The 13,052-nt window shown below is 49.1% G+C and overlaps 1 protein-coding gene across 12 annotated transcripts in view; it reads left to right on the top strand.

The window, feature by feature from the left end:
• AFF3 (ALF transcription elongation factor 3) overlaps positions 1–13,052 on the top strand; it is a 617,822-nt gene that overhangs the window by 561,177 nt on the left and 43,593 nt on the right. For all 12 annotated transcript variants that reach the window (XM_074011090.1, XM_065527510.2, XM_045368495.3 and 9 more), the window contains 2 exons: positions 5,436–6,530; positions 12,809–12,933. In XM_074011090.1, the coding sequence (XP_073867191.1) occupies positions 5,436–6,530; positions 12,809–12,933 (1,220 nt within the window). The remainder of the gene's footprint in view (positions 1–5,435; positions 6,531–12,808; positions 12,934–13,052) is intronic.

Below are 13,052 nucleotides of genomic sequence, written 5' to 3'. Positions count from 1 at the left end.
ACCAACATGGTGAAACCACGTCTCTACTAAAAATACAAAAATTAGCCGGGCGTGGTGGTGGGTGCCTGTAATCCAGCTCCTCAAGAGCCTGAGGCAGGAGAATCACTTGAATCCTGGAGGCGGAGGTTGCAGTGAGCCAGGATCACACCACTGCACTCCAGTCTGGGTGACAGAGACAGACTCCGTCTCAAAGAAAAAGAAAAAAAAAAAAAAGAGCAGTGCAGTTATAAAGTGCTTTAAGCCAGTGCTTTTTAAATGTCACTGAGATAATTACAAAGACTTGAACTCTTGGGTGATGACAGGAGGCTCTTGTCACTTCTTCCAGCAGCTATCAGAGGCCCCTCACTAAGGAGAGGCGGCAAGAGCCTCCTAAAGGAGTCAGTCTTAAAAGTTTAAGCCACCTGAGGCTACGTGTGGTTTTGAATTCCTGGCTTCCCTACACAGAGGACTGCGGAAGCAGCAGGTCGTGTGTTAGCCACGCTGCACGTTCTTTCTTTCTGCAGGAAAGAAATGTATTTGTTGGAATAAAAGCAAAGTTCTTTTAACATTTTTCCGAAGGATAATACAGACACACACACCCTTTAGAAAGAAAATGAGTTTGCAGACTGCAAATGGCAAAGGCGGGAAGTAACATCACCCTGTGTGTCCTCCGCAACTGTGCTGCCTGGTCTGGCGGAGCTGGCCCAGGTCACCTTACAGAGAGCAGTGAGACTCCGTTTCCTCAACCCCACATGACAGTCGGGCTCTTCATAGCCATGCGCCTCACATTCCGCTGCTCAGACCAGTTTGTGCTGCTTTGAAGCAGAACGCCTTTGTTCCTCACTCCCCTGCTGTAACATCCTGCTGTGGGCGTAGGAGGCGCCCTGCATTCTCCCCACCGTGTCCCAGCACTCAGAAAACCCACTGGGCTCAGCTGAGATGTGTAGGAGATGTTCTTTCTGCTGTGTGTGTTGAGAGCCAATTTGTTTCACGTAAATCACTGTAGTATGGTAATGCCATGTTCCCACGCGGCATGGAGGGGCCTGCTCTGTGGCATGATGTGGGCTTCATTGGTCTCAGAATACTTTTTCTCACCGGAGTCTAATCTGCTTTCCGGGCACTGTACAGCCTCTTACACCAGAGCTTTGCAGGGGAAGTTGCTTTTCCACTCAGTTAACATGTTGACCCCACACACGGAACTCCCTCGACCTTTGTTGTACAATAAATATTATGTAGGAGAAAAAAAAATATCCCAGACACATCATGTTGAGGAGATCTGGGATAAAATAGGTTTATCCCACCTCTTTACCTACAGAATCATCACCCAGCCCTTACTATGGCTTGGGTGTACTGTGTTTTCCATTGTGACATTTCCCAAATCGATCTGACTCTGGAAATCCTCCTTCATGGGACAGATGAGCTCAGAGCACATTTTGGAAAATGCTGCCCTAGATCGTTCTTTAAAATCAGCAGAAATGCGATTCAAGTTGCTCACTGATTCAACAAGCTTCTCATTTATTAGGTGCCTATGAGGTCCGTGGCAGCAGGTACTTGAAGGATTTAGATGAAGCAGGGAGCAAAGTGCATGGTGGAGAGCTGGTGCCTGAGTCAGAGGGAAGATCAATTAGGGAGGAGAGTCGTGGCTGAAAATATAAAGCAGCGAGCCAGCAAACAAACCAGAAGCTTGGGCAGAAACCCCGGGTGGACGGCTCAGGAGGCGGACTGCTGCATGCCGTGGCCTGGCGTCTGCAGCCTGAGTTTCCCCTCCTCACTGCCACTAAACTCTGTATCCTTGCAGCTTCCTTGGTCACAATTGCCTCATTTCCAGAATGCAAGATATTCCTGCTCTGCCTAATCTGTGAGGTTGTGGGTGGGGGCGGGAATGATGATGATAAAGGAATAAGTGGTACAATGTGAGTGACAGCTCATTGTGAGTTCTTATTAGGAGGAGAGACGTAGTAATCTGCCTCCCTGACCTAGTATAGATGCCGCAAGGGATACTAAAGAAACAGAGACCTGGCCCTCGCCTGAAAGAAGCATTTGGCTTTTTTGAAGACACAAGACATATATACACATGAAACAAATACAGACATCAAAAGACAAGGCAATTGAGTGTAACAGAGGGCAACAAGTACTGTTTGGAGTGTTCTTGGTGTTTTCTCCAAAATTCGGATCTAATTCTGTCATCTTAGGTTGAAGACTGACATTTCTCGAAGGAATGCGGTCCCCCTCTCACGAGGCTCTGCCAGACAGTAGTGGGAGACACAGTGATGCAGCAGTGGAGACAGCTGGTCTTTAAACCTAGATGAGTACGAAGTTAGTCTCGGTAGAGCCCGGTAGCTGTGCAGCGCTGGGTATGTCCCTTAGGCTCTCTGAGCCTCATCTACAAGTTAGGGGTGATAACCGTTCTTAGCGGTAAAGATTAAATGAGATAATACACATGAAGTGGGAGTTAAACTGTAGGTATTCTGACAATGGAAGATAATGGACGCCCTTGAACGCCAGCCTTAGGAATTTGGATTTTGTTTGAGAGGCAATAGGAGGTTATTGTAGATCCTTGAGAAAAAAAAAAAAGTATGATTTAGTGATGTGTGGAAAGTGGGTACTTCAAACTGATTTCTTCAGCTGTGAAGTGCCGAAAAAATGACCCTAAAGCATACCAGGCAGTGGACCTGTACTAAATGTATTAAATTCTGCCCTTCTGTTAATGCTCCTGCTGGGAAGTTTCAGTGTGAATTTTCCCATGTGCAGCTGTGTTTTGGCTACAGACAGACTTCCGTGTTCTCTCACATATGAGATGTGAGCGGTAGAAGGCTCTGGATGGTGGCAGCGAGGAGAACTAGCGTGAAACGCAGTGGTGGGGCGTTCTACCGTGTGTGTGTGTGTGTGTGTGCGCGCGCGCGCGCCCTCTCCCAATGTGCGCCCTTTCTGCAAGAGGCCCCTTCAGCACCCGTTCCTATTTACTGTGCCCCATTTTTCTAGGGAAGCTGAGGCACAGGTGAAGGCACTGACTTAATGAGAGAAAAGGGGGTTGGAGGAGACAAAATTAGAAGCCATTGATTTTTGCCACCAAAGTAGCTTTCAGGCGGTCTCAGCTAATCTCAGGGGAGGTGAGGGATCCCCTTGGCCGAGAAGCTGTTCTGTGTCCCACTGTCCTGCTTTCTCTGACCATGGGAGGACACCTACCACTGCCACATGCACCGGGCACGCTCCATAGGTTTCCCATGTTCCCGTTCTCTGGAGAAGCTAAATAAAGCGAGGTCATGATTTACATAGAACTCAGAGCAAAAACGTCGTCTTTCTACTCATTTGCATATTTCTCTGGAGCCTCTGGTTCTGTTGGTGGCATGAAAACAAGCAAAGAAAAAAGTCATGTCAGAGACCAGAATCTGTGTCAGGGCCAGGGGGGTCCCCCCTTCCCCACCTACACTCCACGATGGGCTTCTGCATCCTCACAGCCCAGGGAAGGGGCCTTCATCCTCCTTCTGGCCTTCACTGAAATTTTCCTGCTTCTCCAAGTCACCAGCCACCCTGTGCCAGTCTGCCCTGAAGGGCAGTTGGTCCCATCTGGTTTCGGGCAACCAGCAAGATGTCCACAGTCCATGTCATAGCTCTGGTTGCCCGATCCCCGTGCTCTGTGGCCAATTCCTTTTGGCCCCAGGCCCCTCTGGTCCATCAGAGGCTTCCCATTTCCCTGAGCTGTGCCCCGGACTCAGCCAGGGCCCCTGCATCTATGATTCTTGTTCCCCCTCTGAAATCCTCAATGCCTGGGGTGAGGCCAAGAGCCCTGAGGTCTGCTCTTTTTTTTTTTTTTTTTTTTTTGAGACGGAGTCTCGCTCTGTCGCCCAGGCTGCAGTGCAGTGGCGCGATCTCTGCTCACTGCAAGCTCCACCTCCTGGGTTCACACCATTCTCCTGCCTCAGCCTCTCGAATAGCTGGGACTACAGGCGCCCACCAATATGCCTGGCTTATTTTTTGTATTTTTAGTAGAGACAGGGTTTCACCACGTTGGCCAGGATGATCTCGATCTCATGACCTTGTGATCCGCCCACCTCTGCCTCCCAAAGTGCTGGGCCTCCCAAAGTTACAGGCGTGAGCCATCACACCCAGCCAAGTTCTGCTCTTAATACAGGCCTCACTGTTGAAAAACAAACCTGATACTTCAAAGGAACCTTTTCAATTTATTATGTTAAACTGTTTTTTCTCTGGCAACAGACTCAATTTGCTCTAGACTTAAACTGATCAAGCTTGAAGTATGGAGCCTAAGCAGTGTCTTCTTACTCTAGCCTTGTATCTGGTCTCCCCTGAAACAACGGATGACACGAATTCGAAAGGTGGAAGGCCACAGGGAAGAAAAAAACATATCACCTTAGCCAACATATTTTCCCCATTTCACTTAGAGTCACAAATTGAAAATACTCTGGCTAAAATTCTCTTATTCTCAATACATCTTTTTTTGTCTTACTAATCATAATACTGGATAAATTGACTTTTTTTAGACATCGGCATTTAATCCCTGTAAAATTATTGGATTGGTCCTTTATTTATTTATTTATTTTTCCGAGACATAGATTCTTAGAGACACAACTGAAAACTACAGACCTCTTCAAGGAACAATATGCATCGACACATTTCCCATCCATTTCAGGGCATTCCCTAGCTATCCCCACACCTTCAGTCCCAGAGCCAACCTGTAGGCCACAGTTCCAAACCAGTGACTTTCTTGAGTTGCTCTAAGTCAGCAAAACTGCTTGCGGGAAAGTGTTCCATCTCACCTCCATGTCCGAAATATTTCTAGCAAAGTGTGATGGAAGCAGGTTGGAGATAGACTGACCCAGTCAGGCTGCCAGAGATACACAAGTCCCTCTGAAATAGATCTATATGCAAAACAAGCCATCTTCCCAAGGTCATTGCTCCTACCACCAAATAACTACAGCCTACCTGCCCTCAACACATAAATCGTGTGTTAATTGTTTGGGATTGCAGGTTCCACTTAGTCCCCTCTTCAGATCTTCCCAAAGGTTTAAGTCTCACCAAAAAAAACAAGGGATTTATGCTCAGGGCCTCTAAACTATTCTCTAGTTAAGTTTTAGAGAATGTCAAGTTTACATATGTACATATAATTATAAAATATATATATATATACTAACACTCAAAAGTACTAGGAAATGGGTTCTAATGAGGCACAATGCTTTCGTTATTTTTTCAAAGACACTTGAAAGTGCTGCAAGGACATTTAGTGCCACGGGCAGGTAAGGACAGCATCATCCAGGCATCCTGAGTGCCACATGGGGCTGTGACACACACTTAATGCTTCCATTTTCCCTTTGCTTCCGGCCCATTCGTTTTCTGCTCATACCCTTAGAGGAGTTAAGTCCAGATGAAAACAGCCAGGCCCCTGTTAAGTGAGCCCGTAATGAAAGATGTTTTGTTTGTCACCGGTTTCCTGCTTTCAGGCTGAACCGGCATCCTCTAACAAGTGGCAGCTGGATAAATGGCTGAACAAAGTTAATCCCCACAAGCCTCCTATTCTGATCCAAAACGAAAGCCACGGGCCAGAGAGCAATCAGTACTACAACCCGGTGAAAGAGGACGTCCAGGACTGTGGGAAAGTCCCCGACGTCTGCCAGCCCAGCCTGAGGGAGAAGGAGGTCAAGAGCACCTGCAAGGAGGAGCAGAGGCCGAGGACAGCCAACAAGGCCCCTGGGAGTAAAGGCGTGAAGCAGAAGTCCCCGCCCGCGGCCGTGGCCGTGGCTGTGAGCGCAGCCGCCCCGCCGCCCGCAGTGCCCTGTGCGCCCGCGGAGAACGCACCTGCGCCCGCCCGGAGGTCGGCGGGCAAGAAGCCCACCAGGCGCGCGGAGAGGACCTCAGCCGGGGACGGCGCCAACCTCCACCGGCCCGAGGAGCCCGCGGCCCCGGACGCACTGGGCGCAAGCGTGGTGGTCCCCCCGGAGCCCACCAAAACCAGGCCCTGTGGCAACAACAGAGCGAGCCACCGCAAGGAGCTGCGCTCCTCCGTGACCTGCGAGAAGCGCCGCACGCGGGGGCTGAGCAGGATCGTCCCCAAATCCAAGGAGTTCATTGAGACAGAGTCGTCATCGTCGTCCTCCTCCTCGGACTCCGACCTGGAGTCCGAGCAGGAGGAGTACCCTCTGTCCAAAGCACAGACCGTGGCTGCCTCTGCCTCCTCCGGGAATGATCAGAGGCTGAAGGAGGCCGCTGCCAACGGGGGCAGTGGTCCCAGGGCCCCTGTAGGCTCCATCAACGCCAGGACCACCAGTGACATCGCCAAGGAGCTGGAGGAGCAGTTCTACACCCTGGTCCCCTTTGGCCGGAACGAACTTCTGTCCCCTCTAAAGGACAGTGATGAGGTCAGGTCTCTCTGGGTCAAAATCGACCTGACCCTCCTGTCCAGGATCCCAGAGCACCTGCCGCAGGAACCAGGGGTCTTGAGCGCCCCTGCCACCAAGGACTCTGAGAGCGCACTGCCCAGCCACACCTCAGACACACCTGCAGAAAAGGCTTTGCCAAAATCCAAGAGGAAACGCAAGGTAGGCCTGGGGCTGGGACTGGGGTGCGGGGGGTGGGGGGACGTGGAGGGGAAGGGGCTATCTCTTAACTTGTGGGTACTTGGGTAGAGCACCATAGGCTGCTGTTAGGGACCGTAGGCTCCCGCAGGAATTTTGTGTGTCCTTACCTAACACACACTTCTAGGGTACTTTCTATATCCAGACACTGTTGTAAGCATTTAACATCTAACTTGGCTGAGTCCTTAGAACTGCTCAGTGAGGAAAGTACCATTATTATCCTTTTTTTCTGAGAGGGAGTCTCGCTCTGTCGCCCAAGCAGGAGTACAATGGCACGATCTCGGCTCACTGCAACCTTTGCCTCCCAGGTTCAGGCGATTCTCCAACCTCAGCTTCCCAAGTATCTGGGATTACAGGCGTCCACCACCATGCCCAGCTAATTTTTTTGTGTTTTTAGTAAAGACAGGGTTTCACCATGTTGGCCAGGCTGGTCTCGAACTCCTGACCTCAGGTGATCTGCCTGCCTCAGCCTCCCAATGTGCTGGGATGACAGGCCTGAGCCACCACGCCCGGCCTATTATCCCTATTTTATAGTTATAGGTAATTAAGCCTTATCCCACTGCATGTCAGAATGGGAAATATGTATCAAGTGTGTGCACACACAGCTGGATGTAGGCTCTGTGAGAAAGCTAAACACATGAGAACCCCACTCTTTGCCTGGAGGAATGGGGTGACATTGATGGTGGGATCACTCATTGACCCAAGAGGCCAGTGGCCTCATGAAGTTCAAGGCTGTGGCAGGTGAAAATGAACACGGCAGACCCTAATGCAGCATCAGAACCAGCAGCTGTTGCTTCCGTTAGCATTGGTCAAGGAGGGCTTCATGGTGGAGGGACCCTGAAAACAGGGCTCTATAGGGGAGGGACATTTGAATACGTCCAGGCTCGGGGATGGAAGCGGTGAGGTCAGGGAGTGAGAAGGGCAGCACAAGGACAGGGAGAGCTGGGGGGCATCTCTGGCAGCAGACACTGAACGTGTAGCCCATTTCGAAGAAGGTTTTTGCGCAAGGGAGTACCTTAATCATCCATTAAAGCCAATTTTGAGGATTTTTAACCCCTCCTGTTACTGCGTATTCAAAAGCAATTTTTACCACAGTGAAAAATACAATGGGTGACAGACCAAGATTGCAATATGCATGGATGGCTCCAAATTCAGGACAAAGTTTTCAGTAACAGCTCACAGGTCTATAGGTCCCCATGGCAGATGCTGCTCTAGGCACTTTATACATGTTAAATCATTTCATCCTTATAACTTTATGAGGCAAATATTATTGTCATACCCACTTACGGAGAGGGAACAGAGGCTCAGAGAGCCTAAAGCAGCTTTGCCCAAGGTTACATAGGTGCTCAGGGGCTGAGCCAGGAATGAACCCAGGCTGTCTGCCTTCAGAGCGTCACAATAAGAAATCAGTCTGAGGTTTGTATATTTTACAGTTTTCTGAAGGCAGTCTAGTCTATCAACAGAAAAGTTAGACTGGACACATATGTTTCACAGCTATTTCGAATCCCTCATTGAGAAGTGGACTAAGGAGAACGCCTTGTTACCTTGTCCTGGCTACAGTGAATATATTCCTTGCTTTGTAAGTGTGCGTGGAGGAGGCATGCGGTCTCCTTTTTATGACAATCATCTTTGTGACCTAAGGGCACCTATGACCAGAGAAATTTATTCTAAAGTACCAGGCTGGGTACAGTGGCTCACGCCTCTAATCCTAGCACTTTGGGAGGTCGAGGTGGGCAGATTGCCTGAGCTCAGGAGATCGAGACCAGCCTGGGCAACATGGTGAAATCCCATCTCCACTAAAATACAAAACATTAGCCAGACATGATGGTGCGCACCTGTAGTCCCAACTACTCAGGAGGCTGAGGCAGGAGAATCACTTGAACCTGGGAGGTGGAGGTTGCAGTGAGCCAAGATCATGCCACTGTACTCCAGCCTGGTCAACAGAGCAAGACTCCATCTCAAAGAAATAAATAAATAAAATAAAAAATAAAGTACCAAAGGATGTGTTTCTTCACATAGTATTAATAACATTAAGTAATTTATGCCTATAAAGTAGAATTTGAAGCCCTTGCAAGAAAGTTCATGAAAAGAAATATCTTCAAGGGGCAGCTTTTTACTTTTCCTTGGTATGGATGCAAAGAAAAAAACAATTTTTTTTTTTTTTTTTGAGATGGAGTTTCGCTCTTGTTGCCCAGGCTGCAGTGCAGTGATGCTCCACCATCTTGGCTCACTGCAACCTCCACCTCCCGGGTTCAAGTGATTCTCCTGCCTCAGCCTCCCAAGTAGCTGGGATTGCAGGCATGCGCCACCATGCCCAGCTAATTTTGTATTTTTAGTAGAGACAGGTTTCACCATGTTGGTCAGGCTGGTCTCGAACTCCTGACCTCAGGTGATCCGCCTGCCTCGGCCTCCCAAAGTGCTGGGATTATAGGAGTGAGCCACTGCGCCCAGCCAGCAAAGATGATTTTATAAAGAGACCCCAACATAGTTTCCACCCAGCACTGGCCATTATGAGCCTACAGTGGGCGCCCATAGTTGGTCCCCATTGCCCTGAGAGTACTCACATATAATGGAAATTGTGTGGATTTTCACACCAAAGTGACCTGACCTCAAATCCCGTCTTTACCATTTACCTCCTGCAGGGCCAGCTTTTCATGGGCCCCATGCATGGGACCACACTGGTGTGCATCACCCAGGGCACCTTGGAGTTGAATGCTTGTGGCTGCCATCTTAAAATTTTTCCTGTAATCTTTGAATTTGTGATGCTGCAAATTGATGGTACATGTGCAGGGGCATATGGAGCTTTGACTCACTGTGTTCCCACCTCCTGCCTGTTTCTGCAGGGCAGGTTCTGCCTGCACTTCTGCCTCCTGGCACCCTGGGCCCTAGGCAGCCTCCCACTTCCTGTCTGAGTCCAGGGACCATTGCTGCCCTTGCCCCAAGAAGGGGCCTAGGTGCAGGCACAGGAAGGATCTTGCCCATCCCTGATCCAGGTAGTAAGACATTCCAAAGAGGGTCTTGCAATCCCTGGGGGTTGCCCGTTGCTGTGGGTTATTGGGGAAATGCCTGACGACTCGGACACCACGGTAGGGCCTCTGATTGGCAGGAGGGGAATGCACGCCCACACTGGTGGGCCGCACACATATGCCTCATCCCAAGGCAGACAGGGCCCTTGAGAAGCTACCCTCGCCCCCACTCCAGGTATCCCCATGCCCAGAGAAGTACAACGTGTATAGCAAATTCTGTAGACACCTCCATGACAGAGATTGTGAAAGAAAGGAAAATGTTTTCTATTTGAGGGCTTTATAGCATCACTCTTTTCCTGCTTTTTGAACAAGGGGCCCAGCATTTTCATTTTGCACTAGACCCAGAAAGTTATATATGGTCCTTGGCCTCCTGGGTGACCTTAATCAGGTGACCTTACTTTCTCTGAACATCAGTTTCTCCATCTAGAAAATGCTGACATCGGGGCTAGCCATGGTGGCTCACGCCTATAATCCCAGCACTTTGGGAGGCCAAGGTGGGCGGATCACAAGGTCAAGAGATTGAGACCATCCTGGCCAACAAAAATACAAAAAAAAAAAAACTGAAAATACAAAAATAGCTGGATGTGGTGGCACGCACCTGTAATCCCAGCTACTCAGGAGGCTGAGGCAGGAGAATCACTTCAACCCGGGAGGCGGAGGTCGCACTGAGCTGAGAGCATGCCATTGCATGACAGCCTGGCAACAGAATGAGACTTCATCTCAAAAAAAAAAAAAAAGAAAAGAAAATGCTGACATCTTCGCAGAGGTGCTGTCAGATTCACACAATATGTTCAAACAATGCAAGTCAGTAATACATAGCAGCTCATTTTCTTCCCTACCCACTGTTCCTCCTGTTTTTCTCTATACACCCTGTCTTCCTTACTACTTGCTGGTACTGAATCTTTGTTGAGTGTAGGAATCAATCTATCAATTAATCATCTGGGAATGCGTGTGGCTACTGCCTCTGGGATGGATGGCTAAATGAATAGGCTGATGGAAATATACACATATATGAAATATGCAGAGATAGACATTGGTAATATATAGACAGATTGGAGATACATAAAGCCGTCCAGGCATACAGAGTTTACTAGAGAGAGGTGCAGAAAGATGTACATAAAATTCCATAATATTCTGTGTTTAAATAGTTGTATTACTGGCCGGGCGCAGTGGCTCAAGCCTGTAATCCCAGCACTTTGGGAGGCCAAGACGGGCGGATCACGAGGTCAGGAGATCAAGACGATCCTGGCTAACACAGTGAAACCCCGTCTCTACTAAAAAAAAAAAAAATACAAAAAACTAGCCAGGCGTGGTGGCGGCGCCTGTAGTCCCAGCCTCTCGGGAGGCTGAGGCAGGAGAATGGCATGAACCTGGAAGGTGGAGCTTGCAGTGAGCCGAGATCACACCGCTGCACTCCAGCCTGGGCGACAGAGCGAGACTCCGTCTCCAAAAAAAAAAAAAGAAAAAGAAAAAAAAATAGTTGTATTACTTATGGCCATTTTTATTTTAACTTAAGAAACTTCATTTACACTAAGCCTGACACCGGGCTGTACTCATAAAATCTAAGGAATCATCATTAAACACAGACACGAGAGAAATGAAAGAACATTTCCATAGTGCTCGTTACCTGGTATTCTGGGTACTAGTACCCCCGTACTGGGTGCTGGAGATGGGCCAACATGACCCCGTAGACCTGGCTGACAAACCTGTGGAGTCTCGCCCTGCTGGAGCCCTGGAGCTAAGGACCGAGATCTCGGAGCTTTGGTTTGGGCCTTCCATGGGGGCACTATTACAGTGTGGGCATCTGGGAGCCCCTGTGGCAGAGGCTGTGTGGCAAAATTCCAGCCAAAGCGAGAAGGTCAGAGTCTTTCTTTGGTGCTGGCGCTTGTCTCCTGCAAAACAAGGCAGACAGCCCTGAGGATACCATACTAGGTTCCTGTTAGCTCATGGAAAATGGTACTTTCCGAATATATTTGTGTTGCACCTTAACCCATATCTAAAGTTAAACACAGGCTGGCCTGTTCGCTCACACCTGTAATCCCAGCACTTTGGGAGGCCAAGGTGGGAGGATCACTTGAGCCCAGGAGTTTGAGATCAGCCTGAGCAACATGGCAAAACCCCATCTCTACAAAAAAAGACAAAAATTTAGCCAGGCATGGTGGCACGCACTTGCAGGCCCAGCTGTTTGGAAGGCTGAGGCAGGAGAATCACTTGAGCCTGGGAGGTCAAGGCTGCAGTGAGCCATAATCGCACCACTGCATTCCAGCCTGGGTGACAGAGCAAGACTCTATCTCTAAATAAATAAATAAAAGTAAACCCAATCATGGCAACAAGGATCCAATCAAAGTACTGTTTTAGAAAAAGGTGCTTTATGGATTCTAAGATGTCATGGGATAGTAATTGAAAACTAGAATTAAGGCATCAAGAGATAATAGCTTCTGGTTGCAGTTCACAAAAGGCAAATCTTTTTTTTTTTTTTTTTTTTTTTTTTTTTGAGATGGAGTCTCACTCTGTCACCAGGCTGGAGTGCAGTGGTGTGATCTTGGCTCACTGCAATCTCTGCCTCCCGGGTTCAAGCGATTCTTCTGCCTCAGCCTCCCGAGTACCTGGGACTACAGGCGCCCACCACCACACCTGGCTAATTTTTTGTATTTTAGTAGAGATGGGGTTTCACCATGTTGGCCAGAATGGTGTCGATCTCCTGACCTCGTGATCTGCCTGCCCTGGCCTCCCAAAGTGCCAGGATTACAGGCATGAGCCACCGCGCCTGGCCAAGGCAAGAATTTTTAAAGCAGAAAAGTCCAAGCTTTCCACTGACCTTATGGCATGAATCCCAGAGAACACACACTTGCTGTACTTTATTCCGATACCAAGAAATGCCAAGGTGAGTGCCACTGGAGCTGCAGTGGGAACTCAGACCAGGGCCGCTTTGGAGGACTAAATCCTAGGCCCGTTGATGGCAGAGCAGCTGTCAGAATTCAAAATGTTGAATCATGGCGTCGTGCCTCTCCTCTCCATCAGCTGTCGATTGTAAAACCGACAGATTTCATCCTTGCTTGTTGAGGAGCTAATGGGGAAGCTATGGCAGGGGCACAGCTGCTTAGGTTATGCTTCGGGGAAGCCAGGTGAGTGGGGCTCCCAGGAGGCCTTGCTCTGTGGAAGTCGGCGCCTGGGAACTCTTGAAATCCAGTGCTGATTGACTTTATTCCCATACAGTGTGACAACGAAGACGACTACAGGGAGATCAAGAAGGCCCAGGGAGAGAAAGACAGCTCTTCAAGACTGGCCACCTCCACCGGTAATACTTTGTCTGCAAACCACTGCAACATGAACATCAACAGGTACGTGCATTCCCTCCAAAGTGGAAGTGAGCTGGAGAGATCTGTGGGTCTGAAAGTCACCTGCTGGGTTGGAGGAGGGTTGGATTTTTTGAGGACTACTCTGGTCTAGGTCTGCAGAC

Source organism: Macaca fascicularis, chromosome 13, assembly GCF_037993035.2.
Source record: "Macaca fascicularis isolate 582-1 chromosome 13, T2T-MFA8v1.1".
NCBI classification, from domain to species: domain Eukaryota; kingdom Metazoa; phylum Chordata; class Mammalia; order Primates; family Cercopithecidae; genus Macaca; species Macaca fascicularis.
Note: the sequence above shows the minus strand (reverse complement) of the source record. Positions and strands in the feature narration are given on the sequence as shown.